Source organism: Hylobates moloch, unplaced genomic scaffold, assembly GCF_009828535.3.
Source record: "Hylobates moloch isolate HMO894 unplaced genomic scaffold, HMol_V3 SCAFFOLD_21, whole genome shotgun sequence".
In the NCBI taxonomy this organism is placed as follows: Eukaryota; Metazoa; Chordata; class Mammalia; order Primates; family Hylobatidae; genus Hylobates; species Hylobates moloch.
The window spans coordinates 21,745,178-21,772,076 of record NW_026652296.1 but is presented as its reverse complement, the minus strand read 5'-3'; the positions used below and the strand labels follow the sequence as shown (position 1 = coordinate 21,772,076).

The 26,899-nt window shown below is 40.2% G+C and overlaps 1 protein-coding gene across 3 annotated transcripts in view; it reads left to right on the top strand.

Annotated features, from left to right (window-relative positions):
- The window catches only part of DHX35 (DEAH-box helicase 35), a 101,753-nt gene that overhangs the window by 18,228 nt on the left and 56,626 nt on the right, over window positions 1-26,899 (top strand). For 2 of the 3 annotated variants that reach the window (XM_032142364.2, XM_032142365.1), the window contains exons 4-12: window positions 4,211-4,288; window positions 9,351-9,455; window positions 11,984-12,045; window positions 12,878-12,947; window positions 15,304-15,363; window positions 22,207-22,319; window positions 23,244-23,340; window positions 24,220-24,378; window positions 26,622-26,832. In XM_032142364.2, the coding sequence (XP_031998255.1) occupies window positions 4,211-4,288; window positions 9,351-9,455; window positions 11,984-12,045; window positions 12,878-12,947; window positions 15,304-15,363; window positions 22,207-22,319; window positions 23,244-23,340; window positions 24,220-24,378; window positions 26,622-26,832 (955 nt within the window). Of the gene's footprint in view, window positions 1-2,827; window positions 2,889-4,210; window positions 4,289-9,350; window positions 9,456-11,983; window positions 12,046-12,877; window positions 12,948-15,303; window positions 15,364-22,206; window positions 22,320-23,243; window positions 23,341-24,219; window positions 24,379-26,621; window positions 26,833-26,899 lie in introns of those variants that run through there. The other variant, XM_058433012.1, reaches the window with a different exon arrangement.

The following is a 26,899-nucleotide window of genomic DNA, read 5'->3' as shown; positions in this document are numbered from 1 at the left end:
AATCTCCTAAGCTTTGCCGTTGAAAATGACTAGATCATTGTAATAGATTGTATTATTGGTCCAAATATCTGCTACCCCTCCTATGGAGTATTCCCTTTTCTCCTAGCCACTCAGTTCCCCATCCCTGAGACAGTCACTGTTTCCAACTTATTGTGAAGCTAAATTTGGGCTGTGACCTAGGAAAATTGGAATGGCTGAGGAACTAAAGGTTACAGCAAGGATACGGAGCAGGTTTTTCTTTCTTGTTAGATTTGTATAGTACCTTTCCTTGGGAAAAAGCAACATGCAAAAGCACTAGATACTTAATAATTTTGAAATTCTACAAACTATATGTAGAACCTAGATGATTTTTTTTTTGCTAGAGTTCTGTAAATAAAAAAAAGGGCTGTGAACACAAGCTCTTCTTAAGTACAGTTTTTATTAGTACTGTTATTGGTGGAGTTCTTCCTAATTCTGTCCTTTAGCCAGAAGCCCAGATTTGGTGATCCTTAAAAAGAGTGGAGAACTCAGATGGACTTCAGCTATGTTTTAGTGATCTCCCTCCGTGACTCTCCACTGCCTCTTGACATCAGCACTACACCTGCTTTTTCAGTAGCTTTAAATTTCCACCTCTCAGCAATCATAAGCATGCCGTAGAAGTCTGAATCACACAGGGTATTGAGGTGACTAGCTTTATGGACAGGCTTATTTTTATGGAAATTATTTTTCTTTCACTTAACACTACTGCTAAGAGATTGGCTATGTGTGTTTGAAGTTGGATAATAGGTTGTGTTCTGTTTATGTGTCATGACTTTGGCTTGCTGAGCTGTAAGTCCAGGACACAGATTTTTATTTGTTTCCTTGGACAAATTATGTAGCCTCTTTGTTTGCTCATCTGTGTATTGTTGATGATGATGTTACCTTCCTTATAGAATTTGTTTTGAGGATTAAATGGGTTAATGCATATAAGGCACTCAGCACAGTTCCTGGCACTTAGTAAGGTACTCATTGACTCTTAGCTATTATTCTTATAGTTCTGTTTTTTTTGTATTTGTGTTGATTGGGGTGGTTGGTAGTATTTTGTGTATGTATTTAATACAAGATAAACTTTATAGTTTTTATAGCAAAAACTCTACATTATCTTCAACCCTTTGTTTCTTACAGTCATTTTCTAAACTTTATTTTTAACTACTTTTAGACTAATAGAAAAATTGCAAAAAACAATACAGAATTCCCTTATACTCTTCACTACTAGTGCAGAGATCGAAAGCAGGACATTAACATTGGTACAATAATAGTAATTAGACTATAGGTCTTATTTAAATCTCATCAGTTTTCCTACTAAGGTTCTTTTTTAGTTCTAGGATCCTACATTGCATTTAGTTGATTTAGTTGTTATTTCTCCCTAATCTTTTCTAGGTTGTGCAAATTCCTCAGTATGTCTTCATCTTTCATGAACTTGACACTTTAAAAGAATAATGGGATTTACTTTGTAGAATGTTCCTCAGTTTGGGTTTATGTCATGTTTTCTCATGATTAGAAGGAGCTTATGTATTTTTGGCAAGAATACTACAGAAATGATATTCTATCCTTAGTGCATCATTTCAAGGGTTCATAATGTTGATATGTCTTGTCACTGGTAATAGCAACTTTGGTCACTTGGTTAAGGTTCCAGCTTTTGCCTATGAAGGTACTCTCTTTCCGTTTTTAGTTGATATGTATCTTGGGGGACATATTTTCACACTGTGAATAGTCTGCTTTTCTTCAAACTCTCACCTACTAAGTTTAGCATCCCCCTCAGTGGATCTTGTCTGTAGCAGTGATGATTTTCTTTTCTTCTCTTTCCCTCTATCTTTATTAAATGTAATTTTCTGTAAGGAAGAACTGTGCTTTCTTCCTCGCTTATTTCTTAGATTATTTGCATATATCAATCTGGATTCATAACTTATTTTTTTCTATGTGTTAAAGCCCAATACTGTCATTATTTATTGTGTTGCTCAAATTGTTTCATCTTTGAACATTAGGAGCTCCTTCATTTTGGCTCCTGTTTTCTTTCTAAAAGCTTTCATTTTTTTGACCACTTCCTTACTTTCTAGTACTACAAGATGTTTCAGGATTGTCTTATATTTTTCCTACACAAGCCCTGGTTTCTTTTATTGGAGAATGATGTTTAGAAATCATGATCTGGGGCCGGGCGTGGTGGCTCACACCTGTAATCCCAGCACTTTGGGAGGCCAAGGTGGGTGGATCACCTGAGGTCAGGAGTTTGAGACCAGCCTGGCCAACATGGTAAAACCTGGTCTCTACTAAAAATACAAAAAATTAGCCGGGCATGGTGTTGCATACCTGTAATCCCAGCTACTAGGGAGGCTGAGGCAGGAGAATTGCTTAAACCCAGGAGGCGGAGGTTGCAGTGAGCCGAGATCGTGCCATTGCACTCCAGCCTGGGCAACAGAGCAAGACTCTGTCTCAAAAAAAAAAAAAAGAAATCATGATCTGGATGCTAGAGTGCTCATTGCTACTGAGATGTCATTGCTGAGTCTCAGTGAGCAGACTTAGGAAATATATGTATGAATATTAAGCCATACATTATAAAAACATCTATCCATCTGTATCTGTCTGTTCATCTATATCTTAAACACCATGAGTTTATGCAAATGCTTCTGATTCCAATCTAATACCATAGGGCTCTTTTGAGCCTTTCTTTATTTATAACTTCTCTGCAACAATGAGAAGCTTAGTCCTCATTATCTACAGTGTATTTGTGGATTCATTAAAATAGTTTCAGAATTGCTAACTCATAATCTTGTTTGGATATTTACTAACTAGATTACAGCATTTATGTACAGTTCTTTCTGTCTTTAGCCTTACAACATCCAGTCAAGATATATTTTTCCATCATTGCTTAGGTAAGTTCTTTTCTTCTCCACCCCCTGCAGTGTGGTTTTGTTTTCATTTGTGGTATAGAAAGGGTCATCTGTTAGTGTTTATATTTCCTTTAGGTTTTCCTCCACATCCTGGTTGGTTTTATTTGTCTTTTGGGTATTTAAAAAGTATGTGAAACATGCATGGCTATGATTCTCAGAGTCAGAGCTACACAAAAAGATCTATTGAGAGAATTGACGTGCCCTCTTTATCCCTGTTCCCCTGCCTCCATTTCCCCTTCTTTCTACACCTTTCCCACCCATTCCCTGTAGACAACCATTTCTTAGTATCTATATTATCCTTCCTTTATTTCTTTTGAACACATGAGCAGGTACATGCAATAACTTTTAAAAAATCTTTTTTCTATTGTAGAAGTAATATATGTTCATTGTAAAACTATTAGATGTTAGAAAAACATGTAACTGATAACCACTGTTATCCATATTGGATTTTAAGTGCATATAATCAAGTAAATACATAGATATTAAATAAGTACATAACTCAGATAAATACACTTAATCAAATTTGTTTTTTTTTTTTTTGAGACAGAGTCTCTCTCTGTCACCCAGGCTGGAATGCAGTGGCACGATCTTGGCTCACTGCAACCTCCACCTCCCAGGTTCAGGCGATTCTCCTGCCTCAGCCTCCTGAGTAGCCACGATTACAGGCATGTGCCACCACACCCACCTACGTTTTTATATTTTTGGTAGAGATGGGGTTTCACCATGTTGGCCAGGCTGGTCTTGAACTTTTGACTTCAAGTGATCTGCCTGCCTCGGCCTCCCAAAGTGCTGGGATTACAGGCATGAGCCGCCGCGCTTGTTCAATCAAATTTTATATATGTGTACTAATATAATCTAATGGTGTATAGTCATATATATAAAATCCAGTTTTATTTAATATGGCTGAAATGTGTTGTGTGGTTGATATTTATATTGAGCCATCTCTATATGTGCTTAAAAATTCTTTGTTCTACAGATTAGCACTGTTTTGAGTGGCCTGTGGATAATATTTTGTTCCCTGAGGCATCTGTAGTACATGGTGATTTTCCAGGACTGGAGTGTCAGAATGCTGGAATTGTGCCTTAGTTCTTCGGCTGATCAGCTTTGATGTGAATTTAAGTAAATTACCTAACATTACCAAGCCTCAGATCCTCCATCTGTAAAATAATTCCCAAAGTTCTGCTGGGACAAGAGCTGTACTTTTTCCTTTCTTAGTGATTTTAACACAATACGGGAGCATCTTGGGGGAGATTGTTCTGGAAAAGTGGTGTCATATGTATACTTAGATGTGATTTTGTTTGTAGTACCTTGCAGAAGCTGGCTGGACAGCTGAAGGAAGAGTGGTAGGAGTGACCCAGCCTCGAAGAGTGGCTGCTGTTACAGTGAGTTTCTTTTTGTATTGGAAAGATTCTGTCTGTGTTGTCTACATTTGTGATTTATTTACATTTCCTAAAGGCTTTAAATAAATAGAAGTTGCTCCTTAAGAATTTAGGTCTTCAGTTTTTATGTTTTTTTTATTTTTATTTTTTTCCTGAGACAGAGTCTCACTCTGTTGCCCAGGCTAGAGTGCAATGGAGCGATCTCAACTCACTGCAACCTCCGCCTCCTGGGTTCAAGCAATTCTCCTGCCTCAGCCTCCCAAGTAGCTGGGATTACAGGCATGTGTCATCACGCCTGGCTAATTTTTTTTGTATTTTTAGTAGAGACAGGGTTTCACCATGTTGACCAGGCTGTTCTCAAACTCCTGACCTTGTGATCTGCCCGCCTCAGCCTCCCAAAGTGCTGGGATTACAGGCATGAGCCACTGTGCCTGGCCAGGTCTTCTGTTTTAAAGGAATTATGATTTGAATATTTTTGTTAAATTGATCCTGCACATTATGAACGTTTTAAACAATAAAGTGCTGAGGAAATTAAAAAACAAAATATTTTTTAAACCCCAAATTTCACCATCCAACATAAACAATGTGAACATTTGTGAACATCATTCCAAGCTTCTCCTAAAGATGAAGATGAATGGTTGACTGGCTGGATAGAAATAATTTTATAAAAATGAGATCATATTTAATATTTATTTTTTATTGATTTTAACAAAATAGGAAACTTTAGTGAAATAGGAGTAGCGACTGTACTGTGGATAAATGTTCACCACAAGATAATTTATTAAAGCTTGAAAAGTAAGAAAAAAGAGTACAAAAAACTTCAGGATGTTACCTATATTTCAAATTACACCTTATAGTTTCCCGTTATGAAAGAAGAGGAAATTAGCACATGTATTCTTCTTTCCACCTTCCCTTTCTCCATTTGTCATAGATACAGTCCTGTCATTTTCATTTCAAGATTTATAACGTACATGTTCTTAATCATAATTCTCACAGGTGTTTAACCTTAATTCTAGCTTAAATGGATTCAGTACTCATCATTAGTTATTTTCTATGGTTTTTCCAACCTTGAATTGCTTGTTTTGCTTTTATTTCTTGTATTGGCTGAATTTTATCATTCAGCTTTTTTTTTTTTTTTTTTTTTTTTTTAGTATGCTTGAGAATGTTCAGTTGTGGGTTTTGTTGATATAAAATTCTTGATTCACACTGTCCCTGCGAACTGCAGACTTTGCTCACTGCCTTTTGGCATTGAGGATCACTGTGTAGAAGTCTGAGCCACCATAAGTTTTTTGTTGATAGTATGTTTAAATTCTTTTGTTGTTTTTAAATTAGCTCTGAGAGATTGGGTGTGGCGGCTAATGCCTGTATTCCCAGCACATTGGGAGGCCGAGGCAAGAGGATTGCTTGAGCCTGGGAGTTTGAGAACATAGCAAGACCCTGTCTCTACAAAACAATTTTTTGGGCAACATAGCAAGACCCTGTCTCTACAAAACAATTTTTAAAAAAATTAGCTGGGCATGCTGGCACCTGCCTGTGGTCCCAGCTACTTGGGAGGCTGAGCCAGGAGGATCTCTTGAGCCGAGGAGTTTTAAGGTTGCAGTGAGTTATGATCGTGTCATTGTACTCCAACCTTTACCCTATCTCCAAAAAAAAAAAAAGCTTAAAGAAAAGGAAGTAGGGCCTTTAGTTTGTGGCCTTTACCTGGACAAAAAATTAATTCTATTTCCCCAAGTAATTTTTGTTCTGTACTGAGTTTTAATTATTGTGTGGTCGTTTTGCCCAAAGTTCATTTTCTAATGGTGTTCAATTAAGAAGTTACACAGTTTTACAAGTTGTGTGTGTGTGTTGTGTTTTTGTATGAAAATGGGGCTAACAGTTTGGAAACCAAGTCCAAATGCTGCTGGAGTTAATCTTCTTTGTCACTAAAAGATGACTCAGTTACCTAAAATTAGAGCAATTTTTCCTGTTTGTGGTTTGGAATCCCAGCTCTTAATCAGTTTGCATTTTAGTTCCAAATTTGTAGCCATAGATAACTTCCATGAAACCACAGCTTTCTCTTGAAAGAGCATGTAATATTAATAGAGCTGTCAAGTTTGAAATGCTACATCTCAGAAAGTACTTTATGTGCAGACTAAAATCTGCAAACAATCTCAGAGCCTAAAAACAGATTGCATAAGCTGTTGCTTGATCTCTGTGAGAGGCAATTAGTAGTGAGTATGCTTGTTGAACTCATGTGGTCTGACTTTGACTTCAACACCAGGTAGGTCCTCCCTGACCTGTGATTCAGAATAAGCTCTAACACCTGTCTTATTTCAGTTTCCTCATTTGTAAATAAAACAGTGTCTTGTCTACCTCATGGGCTGTGTGTCTATTTAATGAGATACAAATTTGTGAAAGCTTAGAGCAGAGCACTTGCCAGTAGTAGATGCTCAGTGACTTTTTTTTTTTTTTTTTGGTCTTTTACCTCCCTTTCCTTTTGGTCTGTCAAAAAGATAGTATTTGTCCAGTCTAGTTGATGAGGTTATTGGGAGCAAAACTAAAGTGATAGAGATAAAACTCTATTAAAAAGCCAATAGAATATAACCTTGTGTGATTATAAATAATAAAAATTTAAAAATAGAGTTTGAAAATAAAAATGCATACTTTTTATAGCAAATGTATTCAAATAGTGAAGGAGTAAGAATAAACAGGTTTGGCTTTTACCTTATAGACCCATAAAATGATTATATTTTTACAGAGATTTGTTAATTTATGCTCATTTTTTTAATTTAAAATTTTTGTGGGTACATCATAGGTGTATATATTTATGTATGCTCATTCTTATAAGCCTATTTTCTCCATAAGTTCCTAGTATCTCTATGCACACATTCTCTACCTGTACCATATTCTGAGATTTATAATATAACGACATGTAGGGTTGAAATTGGAACAGTAACAATAACAAATCTGTCCTGGTGAAATGCAGGTCATTGGGAAATACAACTACCAGAGGTAGAGCAGTGTAGGATAACTTTCTGGTTTCATAAGATGTTTTGAAAGCCCACATGATACAGACCAGCTGCCGGATGATTGGTTTGGTTTTGGCCTCCCCAATCTGTAATTTCAAGTCACCAGGCAGAGCTGCTTCTGATCCTCATCTGCTCTTCAGTGTCTTAAACACTGATGGGCAGGAAATGCCTGGGTGTGCCTAGCTCAGAAGCTGAGTGCAGGGAGCCTCTGCCCTCCTGAGCCTGGGGCTGTGGGGGTGGAAAGGCTGGAGCAGTAAGCTCTGCCTCAGGACACCTCCTGTGCCAGCCATGTTCTAAAGTCAGCACTTGGAAACTGCCTGGGTGCTGGGGAGGTTGTCTCACCTGTGAAAGAGGGAGACTGAACTCCTTCCTTCTGTGGGGATTGGTGTGCTGGGCCCTGGGAAATCTCTATTAATATTGTTTCTCTTTGGTTCTTTTCATTTAGGTAGTTTTTGTGGTGATGAATACTAAACTTTCTTTTCTTTCTTTCTTTTTTTTTTGACACAGCCTCTTTGTCACCCAGGCTGGAGTGTAGTGGTGTGACCTCGGCTTATTGCAACCTCCACCTCCCTGGGTTCAAGTGATTCTTCTACCTCAGCCTCCTGCGAGTAGCTGGGATTACAGGCGCATGCCACCATGCCTAACTAACTTTTTGTATTTTTAGTAGAGATGGGGTTTCACCATGTTGGCCAGGCTGGTCTTGAACTTGTGACCTCAGGTGATTTGCCTCCCAAAGTGCTGGGATTATAGGTGTGAACCACCGTGTCCGGTCCTATTTTCTTTTAAATTAAACTAAATGATATTCATTATTGCTCTTCCACTTTTATGCTTGTTCATTCTTTTAAATATTTTCTATTAATAAGTTAACTTTTGAATAGCCTTCTTGGGGGAATGCAGAGATCTTGCTGTTGGATTCATCTTTCTCTTTTCTGCGTTCACTTTTTATTTGTTATGTTTTGATGGGTGAAATTTTGTCTATAGTTTATGGTCTTCATAATGTATTACATATTTTGTCTTTCACTTTATTATGCTACCTTGGATTTTTTATTAATCTTCTCATCCACTCATCTGCCCCCTTTATTTTAAACCTGAGTTCTTGTCTGTATTTCCCCTCTCAGTGGCTTTGGCAGCTGGGACACAGTTGTGAACTGTTTCGGGTTTCTCATTCTTGAAACTTACCTTTTTGCCTTCAATGAGAAAATGAAACTGGCCCAGCATTGAATATGGTAATTCCTGTTCTGCATTCATGGTCCAGAGGGATGGGTTTTCTTTTCAAGCGTGGAGATGAAAAGTTGTCCCTGGTTGGTGTGCCCTTTGTTTAGGAACAGAGTGAATCTTGTCATTTCTTTTACTTTCCTTTTTGCTTTGGCCACCAAATTTAGAGCTGAATTTGTGGCTCAACTTGAATAATTTTGGCATATCTATGTTTAACATTTTCCCATTGGCTTTGATCTTTTGAAATTTTTTCTGTAATTTTTTTGGATCTTGATCTGTAACATTTTTATGTGATTTTATTTTTCATTGTGTATGTTCTTATAATTTGCCCCAAGACCATTATAGAATGAAGTGAGATATATAAGTTAATAATTGGCTGGGTGCGGTGGCTCACGCCTGTAATCCCCATACTTTGAGAGGCTGAGGCAGGCAAATTGCTTGAGGTCAGGAGTTCGAGACCAGCCTGGCCAACATGGCAAAACCCCATCTCCACTAAAAATACAAAAATTAGCTGGGCCTGGTGGCGCTTGCCTGTAATCCCAGCTACTTAGGAGGTTGAGGCAGGAGGATTGCTTGAACCTGGGAGGTGGAGGTTGCAGTGAGCCGAGATTGTGCCACTGCCCTCCGGCCTGGGTGACAGAGTGAGACTCCATCTCAATAATAATAATAATAATAAAAATTGCAAAAGTTATTATGCTTGTTCTCTAATAACTTGTCTCTTTTCATTTTTCATTGTGTTCACATACTATTTAAAATATAAATGACCTTTAGATTTTCCATAGTATGTGAGCTGTGCAGTAATTTCTATGTCTCTATTTTCAGCATGATCTTTCTTCCCAAAGGTTGCAGGGAGAGTAGCTGAAGAAAGGGGTGCAGTGCTGGGCCACGAGGTGGGCTACTGCATCCGCTTTGATGACTGCACCGACCAGCTGGCCACGAGAATTAAGGTAAAGTGCTCAAGCTGCTTTTCCTAGTGGAAATAAGGAAGAAGATTGTTTTGGGAGAATTAAAAACACGTAGTCCTTGCTGCTGTACAGGACATTGACACCATGGCAGAAAGTGAAGAAAAGTAACCTGACATTCAGAGACTTTAGTCAGCTGGGAGACACAGAGCTCTTTTTTTTTTTTTTTTTTTTTTGGAGACGGAGTCTCGTTCTGTCACCCAGGCTGGAGTGCAGTGGCACGATCTCTGCTCACTGCAAGCTCTGCCTCCTCCTGGGTTCACGCCATTCTCCTTCCTCAGCCTCCCGAGTAGCTGGGACTACAGGCGACCGCCACGACACCCGGCTAATTTTTTTTTTGTATTTTTAGTAGAGATGGGGTTTCACTGTGTTAGCCAGGATGGTCTCGATCTCCTGACCTCGTGATCCACCTGCCTTGGCCTCCCAAAGCGCCGGGATTACAGGCGTGAGCCACTGCACCCGGCCAACACAAAGCTCTTTCAAAGAGTCCTGCAGTCTTAGCTCAGAAAGGAGCTTGGAAGTAAGGTTTAGTCCTTGGTTCCAAAGATGAAGAGGTTAAGGGCTTGGAAGGTTGAATGACTTGCCTGATATTATATGCCAATCAGTGATAGGACCAAGACTCAAAGCTGTCTTTTCTTATGTGTATTTTATTGTGTTTTCACTGACTCAAATAGCTATCGAAATATAGAAACAAGCCTGTAAAAGACTTAAAAATAGAGTAGTATAAGTTGATGAAGTGTAGAATTCATGAATGTTGTTTCACTAATTAGTACTTTTCCATTTTCATATGAAAATGGATTTTATATGTGTGTTCTTTGGCCTTGTTGCTAATATTAAAATAATTAGTATCAATAGTAATCAGTGTATAATCAACTCAACAGGGTGTGTACTACCTACCACCATGCTAGAATCAAAGTCTAATCAGACAGTGCAATAAAACGGTGAATGAAAATAATCTGATGAAATGAAAATTGATTATTAGAATCTCAGTTACCTCTTAATTTGCAACAGAGGAAAATTAAAAATCAGATGAGCTGAATGACCAATGTAGTGATTTGTAAAAATATGGACCTTATTTTCCAGATTGCCATATTTTGTTATATTCATTTTGCTAGGTGAAGGGAATATTTTTCTGTACCATCAAATATATTTGAACTAGCTAATTTTCAGTGGTTTGCATAACCATAAAAACCTTTGAGCCATCCATAAAAACCTTTTGTATTCCATTTGGTCACAATTTCAAGGTGCTCAGTTCTCGACTGGTGATTTGTCATTGGTGGCAAGTTCTCACTTTTACTCTTACATATGTATGTGGTAGCTAGTACCGGGTCCAAGAAAAATATGATAGCAATGCATCCTGCTCTTAAAACAAAAAAAGTAAAAAACACTAAGATACAGCGTGCAAGGGAGATGGTTTAACCTGAAAACAAATTCAGTACGTTAAGAAGGCTGTTACTTATGTGTCTGAAGCATTTTATAAAGATTCATTAATCTGAAATAATATTAGCTGACTTTTCTTAAACACTACTCTGTCCTAGGTGCTATGCTAAAGGCTTTACATGTACAGTCAGTCCTCTGCATCCTGCGGGTTCTGCATCCGTGCATTCAACCAACCTTGAATTGCTAATATTACAAAATAAAAATAAAAAATAATGTAAAATTTAAAAAATACAGTATAACAACTATTTACATAACATTTACATTGTTTTAGACATTCTAAATAATCTAGAGATGATTTAAAGTATATGGGAGGGTATGCATAGGTTACATGCAAATACTATGCCATTTTATATAATGGACTTGAACATCTGCAGATTTTGGTGTGGGTTGGGGGGTTTCTAGAACCAACCCCACAAGGATACCAAGGAACTACTATACTGTCTTATTTATTTTTCACATTAATTTGGTGAGGTAAATACTTTGATTACCTCATTTTACAAATGAGCAATCAGGGACAGAGGAGATAAGTAACTTGTCCAAGGTTCGCACAGCTTAATAAGAGTTAGAGCCAGGATCTGAACTCCCAGCAGTCTGACAACATAGACCATGTGCTTAACCATGATCCTGTCTAGATTCTGTAAAATAATATTAATTGAAGTTTAAGTTAATAACCTCAAGAACTGCAATCTATAGTCTTTGGGACATTTGAAGAGCAATTGTCTTAGACTTAGGGTGTTTCTTTGGGCAGATACCAGTTGGTCTTCACTGCCTCTTTATCGATAGTGCTGGTGGTGCAAGCCCAGAGGAAATTGGGCTTAGCTGATGTTCCCATAATAAATGCAAATGAAATTCTGCTCAAAGATTTGCAACTCCAGCTGAGGACCCTGTGTTTAAAGCCTTTTGTGAACAATTACATTGCTTGATAATGAAAATATGGGGGCATTTTCTCACAGTCCTTTGTGGGAATTTACTTGTACACATTGCTGGCAAAGAGGTTGCACTTGAACTTAAAAAAATCATTAATATATAATGTAAGTGAATTATTTCTAAAGCTTTGTGTTTTTATTTTTTAGTTTCTTACTGATGGAATGCTGGTCAGGGAAATGATGGTTGATCCATTGTTAACAAAATATAGGTAAATGTGTTTTTCTTATGATAGCTTTCCTAGTTTCCAAAGTCCCCAGGTAGACAGAGAAGCAGGTGCGTTAGTAGCTGGGATTCACATCTGTGTTCAGCTGTCCCAAAGCTTTTCTCTTGACTTTGGCTGTTGGGACCCTTGGTGTTTTTCTCAGAATTTAAATAGTATGGCCCTTTATAGACACTCAGAAATGAGCACATTAAAATTCCTGTCATTACTTAGTCTGGTGACATGTCCTTTTTATTTTGCCTTATCACACTCCAGTATTGATGGTGACTGCAGAGAACCAACTGGCCTGTGTTAAATGTAATATACGGAGTCCAAATAATTTTTTTTCACTTTCCCCCTCCTTGTATATCTGTCTGTCACTCACAGCATTAAAGCTGTCCTACCCAGGCTCTGGTATTCTCGAGGAGGGTGTCACATTTGACCCCATGGCCCACGTGTGTCACAACTGTAGTCAGCTACCTCTTTGACTGTTGTTTTAGCTTAACAGTCTTCAGCTGGTTGGGCTTTGTTCTGATTTTTATGTGTTCTGTGGGGTTATACGTTATGTTTTCATTTAAAATCAGATATTCTGTTGGAATTCAGTGTGGATGGTAAAATGCTTAAAGATAACAATAGTACACTTTTTAAAATTCAGATATGTTAATGTCACCATTTTTATTAACCTAAGAATTGCCTCATTGTCAAAGAAGAGTGACTTAGGTTTACTTTTGATGCAAAGTGATTGTATGAGGACTAAATACCCAGAAGCTCTTTGATGGTCAAGATGAGATGATGTGTGGCTTTTTTAGAGGTTTACTGAGAGCTTCTCTTTGATTCTTAGTGTCATCATGCTGGATGAAGCCCACGAGAGGACCTTGTACACTGACATTGCCATTGGCTTGCTAAAAAAGGTATGACTTCACTGCCAGCTTTTTATTGTGTGTGTTTATTTTATTGCCTAATTACAAAAGCAATTGTAGCAACTTGGAAAATACAACAAAATACCAAGGAAGAAAATTAAAATCATCCATAATCCTACCCATTCAGAGGATATCAGTGGTAGAATGTTGCTATATTTTCTTCTCTTTTCTGTGTGTGTGTGTGTGTGTGTGTGTGTGTACTTGGATCTGTTTTGGCATACTAGGGATTGATTGAATTATATATACTAATTTGTATCTTGCATATTTCCCTTAACATTACATTAGGATCATTTTTCTGTGTCATTTAAATATTCTCTGAAGATATTATTTTTAATGGCTATTTAATCACATCTCTATCATAAAGTATTTAACTTCCCCTACTGTTAGCAATTGATATGGCTTGCAGATTTTAAATATTATAAATACTGTTGCAGCAAGCACCCTTGTAATTGAATCTGCTGCATTTCTGTTTATTTTCTTTAACTGTTTATTATTAAGGTTTCAGACATATCCTAAAGAAGTATATAATGACCCCCAAGTACCCTTCGTCTGGCTTCGACAATGACAACTCACAGCCAATCTTGTTTCAATCTTAACCTGCACTCTCTCCTCCCTTCCCATATTTTCTGATTGTTTTCTTTGGACAGATTCCCAATTAGAGTCTAGAAAGAAGTGATAGAACAGGGTGATTAAGAGCATAGGCATTGAGTCAGACTACCTGGGTTCAAATTCTGGCTTTGCTGAGTTTACTTATCTCTAAAATGGGAAAAATAGTAGTCTCTATATCTGTTCTGGTATACTTTCCTTTATGGTAGCCACTAGCCACCTGTAGCTATTGAGATAAAAATTAATTAAAATAGAAGAAAGAAAAAAAATTCAGGTTCTCAGTCACGTTGGCAATTTTTCTTTTCTTCTCTCTTTTTTTTTCTTTTTTTGAGATGGAGTTTTGCCCTTGTTGCCGAGGCGGGAGTACAATGGCGTGATCTTGGCTCACCGCAACCTCTGCCTCCCAGGTTCAAGCGATTCTTCTGCCTCAGCCTTTCCGAGTAGCTGGGATTACAGGCATTTGCCACCATGCCTGGCTAATTTTGTATTTTTAGTAGAGATGGGGTTCAGTTCCTCCATGTTGGTCAGGCTGGTCTTGAACCCCCAACCTCAGGTGATCCACCTGCCTTGGCCTCCCAAAGTGTTGGGATTACAGGCGTGAGCCACTGCGCCCAGCCACATTGGCTATTTTTCTTTTCTTTTTTTTTTTTCCCACATTGGCTATTTTTCAAGGGCTCTAGGCCTTAGTGGCTTATGCATTGGACAGTACAAATAAGGAAAGTTTTCATCATTGCAGAGAGTTCTGTTAGACGTAGGTGCTGTATATTGTGATTTGTTATGAAGCTTAAGTAAGATAGCAAAAAACTTTTAGGTTGGTGCCTGGCATAGGGTCACAGCTAGACTGTGAGGTTCTTTTGTGCAAATTAGAAAAAGACGTCCCCTCTGGGAGGATGTCTAGAGCTAGGTAGGAGGCAGGTAGGCTGGATTGCTGAAGCCCCTAGCCCCCTCAGCCAGGCATCTTTGCACAGTGGGTACAGTGTGTACCTGTATGCAGGGCCTCTGGGCTAGCACATAAGTTAGTCTGTATTAGCTGTTATTATTTTCATTGTTATTTTATTCCATTGCCAAAGATTTAGACTTTTTGATACTTTGAGGGAATTATTGTACCATGTTATTACCTTTTTCAGGAACAGTATAATAAGAGGGCCAATTTCACTGAATCTTTGCCAACACTGAGTATTAGCCTTAAAAAACTAAATCCTTGCCAATGGGATAGATGGGGAAAAAATCTCATTGTTAATATATATCTTGGCTGTAGCTCATTTGGTCACTTCTCCAATGCCTGTTGATTATGTTTCTTTGAGTAACTGTTAGTATCTTTTATCTCTTTTTTTTGCCATATTTCTGTCTTGGTGTTATCATTTATTGTTTGTTTGCTTTTGATATACTTTTTCATACATAGATCCAAACTGTCTTGAGACCCAGGTGTCAGGAAAAAAATGGTTTTATTCTCAGTAAATTCAAATTTGTGTCTTAAAGCTTCTTTATAGTTTTTATAATTTAAAGAAATTTACTTTGGAAAATTGCATACATTTACAAAATTGGAAATAATAGTGTAATGACCCCCCCCTTTATTGACAATTATTAATTTGTAGTACTTTCATCTGTAAGCTCCCCTACCTCCTCCTCAGGCAAAAAAAAAAAAAAGACACTGAATTTTTGAAATACATTTCAGATATCAAATGATCTCATCCATAAGTATTGCACTATTATCATTATTTCCTAATGTCTTCTTTTTTAGATTCAGAAAAAGCGAGGGGATCTTCGACTGATCGTGGCTTCAGCCACTCTGGATGCAGACGTAAGAGCCTTGCCTCCCCTTTCCTCCTCTCCTCACAAACACTTTTGTCCTATATATCCTTGGGAAGTTACCTCTAGCAAGAGCTTGTCTTTGGCAGAATGCCCTATCTTCTTTATGGGACCATCTGATGTCCTAGATTTCATATAATCAGAGGATACTCCTTTTCAGCTTGTGAAATTAGACTGTAATTAATTGAGCTCATAATTACCTACCTGTCTTGTTTATCTACATGCTATCTTTCTCCCCACTTAGGCAGCTTCTTTTTGTTTTTTCAGTATGAGCCTGTATTTCTTGAATTTGTTTATTTATGACTATACTGTATATATTTAGATTTTTCTGTGCAATTGAAGTTTCTCCTGGGCTGGGCACGGTGGCTCACACCTGTAATCCCAGCACTTTGGGAGGCTGAGGTGGGTGGATCACTTGAGGTCAGGAGTTTGAGGCCAGCCTGTCCAACATGGTAAAACACCATCTCTACTAAAAATACAAAATTAGCTGGGCGTGGTGGTGCATGCCTATAATCCCAGCTACTTGAGAGGCTGAGGCAGGAGAATCACTTGAACCTGGGAGGCAGAGGTTGCAGTGAGCCAAGATCGCTCCATTTTACTCCAGCTTGGGCAACGAGCGAAACTTCATCTCAAAAAAAAAAAAAAGTTTCTCCTGTATATATAATAATTTCCATGTTAAAGTTTTCTGTGGCTAGGTTTACATTATTTTTCTCTCTTGTTGACCGATAGTTTAAACAGCAGCTCAACTCAACAAATAGTTTTGACCACTTACTATATTTACATGCAGAAATAGATGTTTGGAGTTCAGCGTGTTCAAAGTACTGAGGCAGCTAAGGAGGGAGCCCTTAACTCCAGCCAGCTGGGGGGTGCCCAGAAACTTTCGTAGAGGTGGTGACCTACCAGCTGTGCTTGAAAGATGGACAGCCGTTTTCCAGATGGATGAAGGTGGGGAAGGGCATCCTAAATATAAGTGAAATCACAGGGACATGATCGTGAGTTCACGGAGCTTCGAGTCTTATCTTAACCTGCCAGGCCCTCATGGGTGAATTACCCTCGAACTCCCTCTCTGACTTTATCTTCTTCCACTTTCTCCAGTGCTCCCTACATTTCAGCCTCACTGGTCTCCTTGCTGTTCCTCAAAACAACCCAGGCATGCTTCTGCTCTGGAGGAACCCTCTTTTTAGAAGGCTGTTCCTTCCCCGGACAGCCTAAGGTTCTCTCCTAATTTCATTCCAGTTTTGAGCATTTAGTATCTCCTTAGAGAGGCACTCTGTAAAGCAGTACCGCAATTGCTCTTTATTCCCTTATTCTGATTTTTTTTTTATGTTTCTCACTTGTCTATCACTACTTAACATTATATGCATTGTTTATTTTGTGTCTCCTATCACTAAAATATAAGCTCCATGAAGATCAGGACTTTGTCTTATTTTATCTCTTCCACCTGAAACAATGTCTAGTACAGAGTAGGCACTTGGGTTGAATGAATTTTGACTGAATGGGAAGCAATGGAAGATTAAAATGGGGAGGTTGGGGTCAGATGACGGAAAGCCTTACGGGCTCAGCCAGAGAGGATGAACTCCATCCTGTATCTGGTTGGGAGCCATGGGAACATGTGAGAGAGGGTAGTGACTTCATCATGTTTGGGCTCTATAAAGATCATTCTGAGTGCTGTGTATAGGAGACAAGAGTACATATGGAGTCTCTAGTAAGGAGGCCAGTTCTGAAATCCAGGTGAGATGTGGTCCCTGGCCCCTGGCTCCTAGTCTCCCTGTGGCTTCTGGGATACGCAACAGCTTGGAGAGAGAAAGCTCACCATGGCGAAGGTAAATGCCCAGTGTGTCCTGAGACTGGTTTCTCAGACTTTTCCACAGGCTATAGGAGTCTGTTGTTTTAGGTCTGCCCATGGTAACTTTTGGGTTAAAGCTCCTCTGTTGCCCTGTTTAATTGTCATCTCCCTCACCCATGGTATCTGCTGGCATGCTATTTTGTGGACTATGGCTGACTTCACCTCCAGTTAGCTCCTCTGTGGCCACATTACACAGAACATCTCTATCTCTTTTTCACCCTCCCCTTAAAAATTATTAAGTGAAGAATTATTCCAGTTTTTATTATGTTGAAAACTATAATGTCCAAGTCTTTTCTTAGATTCATTTTATTTATTTATTTATTTATTTTTCTGAGACCAAGTCTCACTCTCTTGCCCAGGCTGGAGTACAGTGGTGTGATCTCAGCTCACTGCAACCTCTGCCTCCCAGGTTCAAGTGATTCTTGTGCCTCAGCCTCCCAAGTAGCTGGGACTACAGGCATGAGCCACCATGCCTGGTTAATTTTTGTATTTTTAGTAGAGATGGGGTTTCATCATGTTGGCCAGGCTAGTCTCGAACTCCGGACCTCAGGTGATCCTCCTGCCTTGGACTCCCAAAGTTCTGGATTTACAGGCATGAACCACCAGGCCTGGCCAGATTCATTGTTAATTAATACTTACTAATTGTTCACAATTGCCTTTTATTGTCTTGGTGTGACACAGAGATGAAAAAAATAGCTTCTTTCAGTTCTGTCTATGGTAGTTGATATAGATGACTTTCTGGAAGCAACTTTGTAAGCGAGAAGGCAGCATGTAGGAACTTTGTCATGCCTTGCTCTGCTGTGGTACGGGACGTGCTGGACCTTTGGTGAGCTGGGCCATTCCTTCTTATCCTGTCCTCACTGCTCAGCCAGTACCTCCTATGTGAGGGGAACGGTGGTTTCTAAGTGCCTGTGAATGGGGGATCTGTGTGTGTGAGTCATCTCTGTGTGGGTTGTGGGTCTGTGTGTGAGGGGCCTACGTGAGGTATGGGATGTGAGTTTGTATGTGAGTGAAAGAAAGAAAGAGGGTATAAGTGGGCGAAAGAGGGCAAAAATGAGGAGGACTATGTGGGAGTGGCAGTGGGGTTGGGTGTGGCTTAGGAAACATTTTGATCTAGTGGCGCAGGGAAGTCCAGAACTCATCCCCTTTCCCCCCAGCGGTTGGGTCTGTGGGTGACAGACTAATTTCAAACCTCCTAGAGCTAGGGCTGCTGATAGGCCACCTGCTGTGGTTTCTCTCAGGGACTGGGGTGGCCCAGCCTGCAGACAAAGACAGCAGTGGCTGCAGCTGGGAAGCAGAGACCTGCAGAGCATGATGGGGCTGATCAAATAGCTGCTTTGGTTGCTTTAGCTGCTTTCTTAATGTAAGCCCAATTAAACGAACAATTATATAACATGACTGGATATAATTATGAAGTATTTATTGATCCTGTATCACATGATGATATCGCTTTTCTTTTATTTGCGTCCAACTACATGGCAGAATATATGGTTGCTGGTAGCTCCCATAGTTTTTTTGTCCTAAGTCCAGCTACTTGAAGAGAGACTAATTTCTCTTTCCAGGTTCTTAGAGAAGGAACTTAGGATCAGCTGGGGTCAGGTCCCCACCCTGGACCAGTCTACATGAGCCAAGGGCTGTTGGCCAATCATGGGCGTTTTGGGTAGACATGGCTGCTTGGCGGCCACTCCAGTGGGTTAGGGAGGAGCAGCTACCAGGGAAAGAGCCTGTGGTGAGCTAGAGGACAACCCTGCAGATGGCCACGTCATTTACATTCCATTTCATAGACTGTCCCCTGCCTTTATGTGATGTATGCTTCTTAACGTGTCTATATGTCAATGTGACTCCACCTCTTTCAAACCTGACTGAAACTCTTCTTTTCTGGGTGTGTTGAACTCATTTTACTCTTCTTGTTCCTTGATTCTGCCTCAAGATTCTTGCATTGTTGGTACTATATTTATTTACTTTTTTATGTATTTTGTATTTCCAAATAAAGATACAAGATAAAGATCTTAAAGGTCTTGTGCCTTCTCAGTAAATGCTGAGTCTTAATTCTTCTTGTTTTAAGACGGAGTTTCACTCTTGTTGCCCAGGCTGGGGTGCAATGGCGTGATCTCGGCTCACTGCAACCTCCGCCTCCCAGGTTCAAACGATTCTCCTGCCTCAGCCTTCCTAGTAGCTGGGATTACAGGTGCCCGCCACCATGCCCAGCCAATTTTTTTGTATTTTTAGTAGAGATGGGGTTTCACTATGTTGGCCAGGCTGGTTTTGAACTCCTGACCTCAGGCGATCCACCCGCCTTGGCCTCCCAAAGTGCCACTGCATGAGCCACCACATCCGGCAGAGTCTTAATTCTTGAAAGAGTAACTCCCTATCTTTACTTTTCAGTACCACATATTCCTTAACGGTAAGGTTTAGGCATCTACTCTAATAAAATTGTCAAGGCATCATCTTCTTCCTTGTTCTGCTTGCTTTTTTGGTAACATTCACCCCTGTCCAAGCCCTTTGGTAAAATCTTCCTCCTCCTCCTTCTATAGCTCCTGGAGCCCTGCTGACTCCCCTCTCCCACCTCCTTGTTGGCTTCCTCTTGGGTCCCTTCTCTGTCTGCTCTTCCTCCTCAAGGCTGCACACCCCTGTGGCCCCTGGTTCAACTGAGCCTTTGTGCTTGTGGCAGTGTTGACTGTGTGCCTGCACACCAGCCTTAGCTGTCTGGCAGCTGGCTAGCCACAGACATCCTAAACTCATAAACTTGTGACTCTCGGATTCTCCATCTCAGTCTCTTTCTCGTGATCATAGTCTTTCAGGCCAAGATCTCCATTGCCTTAAGAAGTTTTTATCCCCGGTTGAGTAAGAAGTCACTCCAGCCTTCTTTCCAGTGTGCACGTGTGTGCACATTCACTCACTGATTGCCAGTTCCCACCAGTTGTATCTCTGGAATGCTTTGCCCAGGTTCACACGTTGTCTCCCCTGCACTATTGTGATAGCTTCATTAATTAGTTTGTTTGCCTGGAATCTCTTATTTCCTCTGCCCTCCTCCAAAATGGCCACTGGAGTCTGGGATCCAGCTCACAGGTCTGATAATATCATGCCCATCCTCACCCTTGTCTTGCCCATCGAATAAAGTGCCAGTGCAGCTGAGCACTTGGGTCCCTTCAGAGTTATGGCTGACATCACTTATTGAGTGCCATTCTAGGCTAGACGTGTGCCACAACTATCCCACATACTTTATTTGAACCTCACAGCAACCTTGCAGGGTGGATAGCAGTTTGTCCATTTTGCAGATGAGAGGGCTGACTCAGAGATGAGGGAGGCCTGCCCTAGACGTTGCCTCTGTCCTCCCTTAGGGACCCCTTTACATTTTAGTCCACACTGTGCTATTGTCCTGGGAAGGGATGTCTCCCCCTTCCCAGCCAGTAATAATCCTCCTTAGCCTTTACAGTGCAGGCAAGGGATACTGCTTTCTCCATGAACTCTCCCTGAAAGCTGGTAGTTCTTAACTTTTCATTATATCAGACTATAATCTGCAGCTCTTTCCTGGTCACAGGGTCGGTCTGCCTCAGAGTTTATTTTATGATCAGCTCTTTGCACGTCTGCCTTCTTTGTACTGTTTACTCTTTTGGGGCATGGGGTGTCTGTTCCCACTTGTTTGTGTGTTACTTCTAGTGTACCTGTGCTGTGCATGTCATAGGGATGCAGGAAGGCCGAAGCAACTTGAAGGGAATTTACCCAAAAGAAAGTGAACAGGGGTACTGTGTGGAATTCTGCATAGCAAAACATAGTTTTGTTGGCATGAGGCACTTTTATGTCTGTGCTTATTCTTCTCAGTTTTGAGGTTAATGTATAACATCCCTGTATTTTGTAGTTAAATCCAGTTTACTCTTTTAAAAGTACCCCTCAAAGCTCCTTCACTTAGCGTTTGTTTGATGCCGTTCATTAGCACAGCTCCTGGGCTCCTGGGTTTCCTGGAGCAGGATGGGCATGTTTTGTAAAGGTACATAGGGAAATAAAGACAAGCTTTGTAGTTATGTAGCCAGGCCTCGGGGAAATGAGTAGAGGTGGGGAATGGAAAGGGCACCCAGATTCAAATAATGGAGCACTCCACCCGATGGGATATCCATGCCCCCTCAGCAGTGGGCACCAGCTGCTTCCCATCTGGTGCTCACTTGCCTGCCTGCATGGTCACTTAGCTATTCTCAGTCTCAGCTTCTCTTTGTACCTTAGGGTCACATTCCCCAAGGGAAGATCTTTGGTGGTGTTTCCTTCCCCCATCATTGGCCGGAGCCCTCAAGACAGGTCTCCTTGTGGGCTGCAAGTGGTGGTCAAATACCATTAAATAGGATGTGGCCACCTGTTTGGGAGAAACTGCCAAGAGACATTTCTCCCAACAGGGTACTGCACGAGTGTTGGGGAAGTACACGATTGATGGCCTACCCCATACAAAGCCTCGCACTCACTACTGTAGGGCATGTAAAGATGGAGAAGACACTATCCCTGCCATCAAGTGGCCTAAAACCAGTTACAATGGGGCCGGAAACACACCTACTGTTCATAGAAGGAAAAGTTTCCTATTGAATGATCATATCTATGTTTTCCAGATAGAGTTACCCACCAACCTGATCCAACCTGTACTGAACTTGAATGACACGTTTGACCTAATTTTTGCTTAAATGAAATACAGAGCATGAGAATAATATAAATAATACTACAGCTACATGTTAACTCAGATGCTATATTGAATGCAGTTTTGAAATCTAACCTTTATTATTTTTATTAAAACTTCAGTAAAGACTGTCATTGAAATGTGATTCCCCACAATTACAGTTAGAAAAATGTGAATTTAAAAAATGTATTTTGCAACCCATAATCTGTATTGCACATATATAATCTTGCTACTCACCTGTCTTTGGCAAGTTTTATATTACTTTTTCTTTCCATGAATCGCTATGAACCTTTTTTTTTTGAGAAATGAAGAATTAATTTTTTTCTTTTTAGAAATTCCGGGATTTCTTTAATCAAAATGAAACCAGTGATCCAGCAAGGGATACATGTGTGATCCTTACAGTGGAAGGACGAACATTTCCGGTGGATATCTTTTATCTGCAAAGGTTTGATGATGCTTGAATTCTTGATGATGGTGTTTAGAAAACTCGGCCTCTGATGTAGAATGTCAGAACTGCATTTGCTCACAACTCTAAAGGATGGGGAGGAGCATGTTTTGTGTCCCTTGTCATTGGTCTAGAATGTTCTTACCCTGCTCCGGATCACTGCTGAATTTAGTTTAAACTCTTCACACTGACATGCAAGTTTCTGTAAATCTGTGGCCAGTAGCTCAGCCAGAGAGAGCAAAAGTGGTGAAAGGTTTTGGGGAGGGAAGCTTGATAGTTTTCAGAACTGGAGTTTACAAGGCTGCCTGTCAGCAGGGGCAGTATTGGTGATTTGAATCATTTGGCTCTCAGTTCTCTACATCCCTAGCGAGAAGGCCCAGTTGGCACTTTTAGGAGTAGCCTACTTGGACAAGGAATTGGCCATCCTAATTCCTGTACTAGTCACTGGCAGACAAAGACCAGGAGCCTGTTCCAGTGGCTGATAAATCCAGAGTCGTGGACTTGATTTCTGAATCGTTTTGTTGGAGAGCTCATCCATCAGGGCCATCCAGCCGTCTCATAGATGCTGCTATTGGTTAGGAGGGAAAATGGGCTGGGAAGAGCGTGGGCTTCAGCACTGGGACCACAGCTCCTGATTTTCATTGGTCCAATATCTTTGCATACTAAAGATAGCACGTCTATTTGTATGGGTATATCATTTTATTTCTTTGCAAATAAAGCTAAAAATAATAGTTGACATATAATTATGGATTATTCTTGAATATTAGATTTGAAAAAAATGAATATTTATTTATCCATGTACTAATTACCTACCGGGCAGGCCCAAACTCACTTTGATGAGCTTTGCTGCCAGATTATTAGGGTAATTGATCGGTAATTAACGAGCATATTCTAGTGATGAATTCATCCCATTTGTCTTTTCAGTCCTGTTCCAGATTATATCAAATCAACTGTGGAAACTGTGGTGAAAATTCACCAGACAGAGGGAGACGGAGACATTTTAGCATTTCTTACTGGCCAGGTAATGCCATTGTACTTCTCTGATGAACAGACATGTTAAGACAGCACCAAAATTAGTACAGAGCCTTGTTACTTTACTCAGCCATTTATTTCATGTTTTGTTGTATTTTGTGGTTCCACAATTGTGTAAAAAATTGATTTGATGTCATTCATCTACCATCTAGGTTGTCAGGGAGTCATTAGCCCCTGCCTGTTCTGTCTGCAGAGGGTTAAATGTTTTTTAAATGTGTTAGCTGATTCCAAAATAAACTAGGTAGCTGAGTGAGGGCTATTTTGTTTGCCAGAATTGGATACTACATTAGGTCCATGGTCCTGCACACATGTTGCTGCTGGGTACCTCTTTTGCCAGTGACACCTTTACAGCTCATCCTGGAGGTGATAAGTGGCCATGTTACTGGTAAAACAACTGAACAGGCCCAAGTGCTCGCTGACAGTGGCAGCACTATTCAGACCTGCCCTCCAACTGTAATCTTTCCCACTGCCAAACACTTTCCATGGTTAAGTAATCTTCTTTGGAGAAAGCTTATAGTGACTTTATATGCTACAACTTTTCCATATGCATGAGATGCTTGTTTGACACCATATATGTGTGCTGGGTAAAATAGTCATTGTTTTTATTTAGTGGGAACTCTTCCATTCATTGCAGATCATATCGATTTTTTAGTAACTAATAGTGTAGTTGCAAAATTTCACCCATTGTCATCATTGTTTATTAGCATTTAATTAAATACCATCCCAGAGTGGAACATGACAGCACTGAAATTCTTGAATCTGACCAAAATTAAAGTCCAGATCCCAACTTTTATTTTCTTTCAGTATGATAAAATAGCATGCTTTTAATTGATTTTGGTTTCTTTGGTTCCTGGTTCAACGTCTTTAGGAAGAGGTAGAAACTGTTGTGTCAATGCTCATCGAGCAGGCTCGAGCACTAGCTCGCACTGGGATGAAGAGACACCTCCGAGTTCTCCCCATGTATGCAGGACTGCCTTCCTTTGAGCAAATGAAAGTGTTTGAAAGGGTGTCACGCAATGTCAGAAAGGTGAGACTATCCTGATGACCAAGGGTGTTGGCAGCCGTCTATAATCATAATGATGCTCCTTTACTTGTTTTGAAACTTGCTAAACACAAAGCAGACTTCTAGGTCCATATTTCTGTGTAGTAGATCTAAAAGCACACAATAAATAATACATTGTGAAGATTTCTTTTTTTTTTTTTTGAGACGGAATCTCACTCTGTTGCCCAGGCTGGAGTGCAGTGGCGCAATCTCAGCTCACTGCAAGCTCCACCTCCCGGGTTCACGCCATTCTCCTGCCTCAGCCTCCTGAGTAGCTGGGACGACAGGTGCCTGCCACCACACCCGGCTAATTTTTTTTGTATTTTTAGTAGAGACGGGATTTCACTAAGTTAGCCAGGATGGTCTCGATCTCCTGACCTTGTGATCCGCCCACGTTGGCCTCCCAAAGTGCTGGGATACAAGCGTGAGTCACCGCGCCCGGCCTATTGTGAAGATTCTAAACCCAACCCACTGAATGATCACTTTGACAGTAGTTATCAGATCAGGTGACTTCTCTCTTCTTCTCTTTTGCCTTCCTAATATTTCCCATGACACATGCTTACTTTGGCGTATGGGATTGTTTGGGGGGATTGAGGTCAGTCAGGAGCAATAGAAGAGTTGGTACACATGGTTTCTAAATAATTTGTTTTAAGTATCAGCTTGCCTATTTTAAAGGGCCAAGTTTAAATCAATTAATTCAAGATGTGGCTTAAAAATGTTTAGCCTTGACGTGAGAGTGAGGAAGGGTGTGGTGAAAAGCATTGGTTTGAAGGAGCCGGCAGGCAGCCAGTCTGCCTGCTGTTCATGACTCTGCCTTTTCCTTTCATTAGATGAGGACTGCACAGAACCAGCCCGAGGACAGCTTTTACTGTAGTAGCTATTTATCAACAGATGGCAGAGAATAGAGCAGGTGAGGGATGGTCTGAGGATCCACTCCCAATTTCAGACCACCTGGAAGAGGGTGCTCAGCCTCTTGACCATTGGGATGGAGCAACTTGAGTCTGCCCCGTCAAACATTATTGCAGCCAGCCAATCAGGAGACCTGGATTCTGCCCCTGAGCTACTATGTGCCTTGAGACAACTGACTTAACCTCAAATCTGAGTTTTTGCAGCTGTAAAGCATAAATAATAATAACTTTCAGATAGGTAGTTTTATAGCATAATATCTTAATCCCAACTACATAAAAATATTCGGAAGATTATTTTATAAAATGATCATTTATAAAATAATTTTTATAAAATGATTTATAAAATGTAAAGTGCCTGAAAAAAGTTCTAACTGCTATATGTATGTGTCCCCTGCTACTTAAACCCTCCAAGGGCAGCTCCCAATGTACTGGGAATAAAATTCAAATACCTCATTGTGGCCCAGAGACCACATATGATTGCATATCTGCCTCCCTCTGCAACCTCATCTTGTACATCTTGTAATTTTGGCTGCACTGGCTGTTTCTCCTTCCTTTGAACTGTTTCTTCTTCTTGGATCTCTATAGGATTGGCTGCTTCTTGTTACTGAGGTCTCTGCTCAAAATCTTTCACAGAGGCTCTGCCTGGCCAACAAATGTAAAGTAGCATTCCCTATTATTATAATTATATAATATACATGTTACATACTACATCATATCATATTGCCTCGTTGTATTAATATTTTCTTTGTAGTATTTGTTGTACTCTGAAATTATCTTCTTGTTTATGTTCAGCATGTCTTCACCCCAAACACTCAAACTAGAATGTAAGCTCTGGCAGAGCAGGGGCCTTGTCTGTCTCGTTTATTCTACATCCCAGCACCTTGAACGGTGCTTGGCAAAGTGCACACCCTCAGAAAGTAATCATGATATGAATGAATAAATGACTATACCTGCGCAAGATGGAGGGTGATTTACTTTGGTTATGCCAAAGGGAAAAACTAACAAATGCTAGGCTTTGATCACTTTATATATTAATTGTATATAGTCCCTTCAGTAGCTCTAGGGGAGGTGGTAAATCTTATTATGTAGATGAGGAAACAGGTTCAGGAGGTTGAGTAACTTGTCCAGGGTCACATGATTAGGGAGAATTCAAACCCAGGGCACCCCCTGACTTGGAAACTCACAGTCTTTCTAGTATATTAAGCTGCCTCTCACAGATTCTGCAATGTTGGAAATGTTAAATCTTTTAGGATTTTTATGAGTTTATTAAAAGCAAAAGGAATAAAATGAGTTTTATTCTTCTTTCTGTGGGGAACTTAGGTGATAGTGGCCACCAATGTGGCAGAAACCTCTATCACAATCAGTGGCGTTGTGTATGTGATCGACTGTGGCTTTGTGAAACTCCGAGCTTACAATCCCAGGACAGCTATTGAATGCTTGGTGGTGGTGCCAGTCTCCCAGGCATCAGCTAACCAGCGAGCAGGACGTGGTGGTCGTAGTCGCTCGGGAAAATGTTATCGCCTTTATACAGGTTAGTGTGGCTTTCCCTAAGGGTTTTCGACTTTCTTGTAGTCAGCCTGGGCATCAGAGTGTAGCAA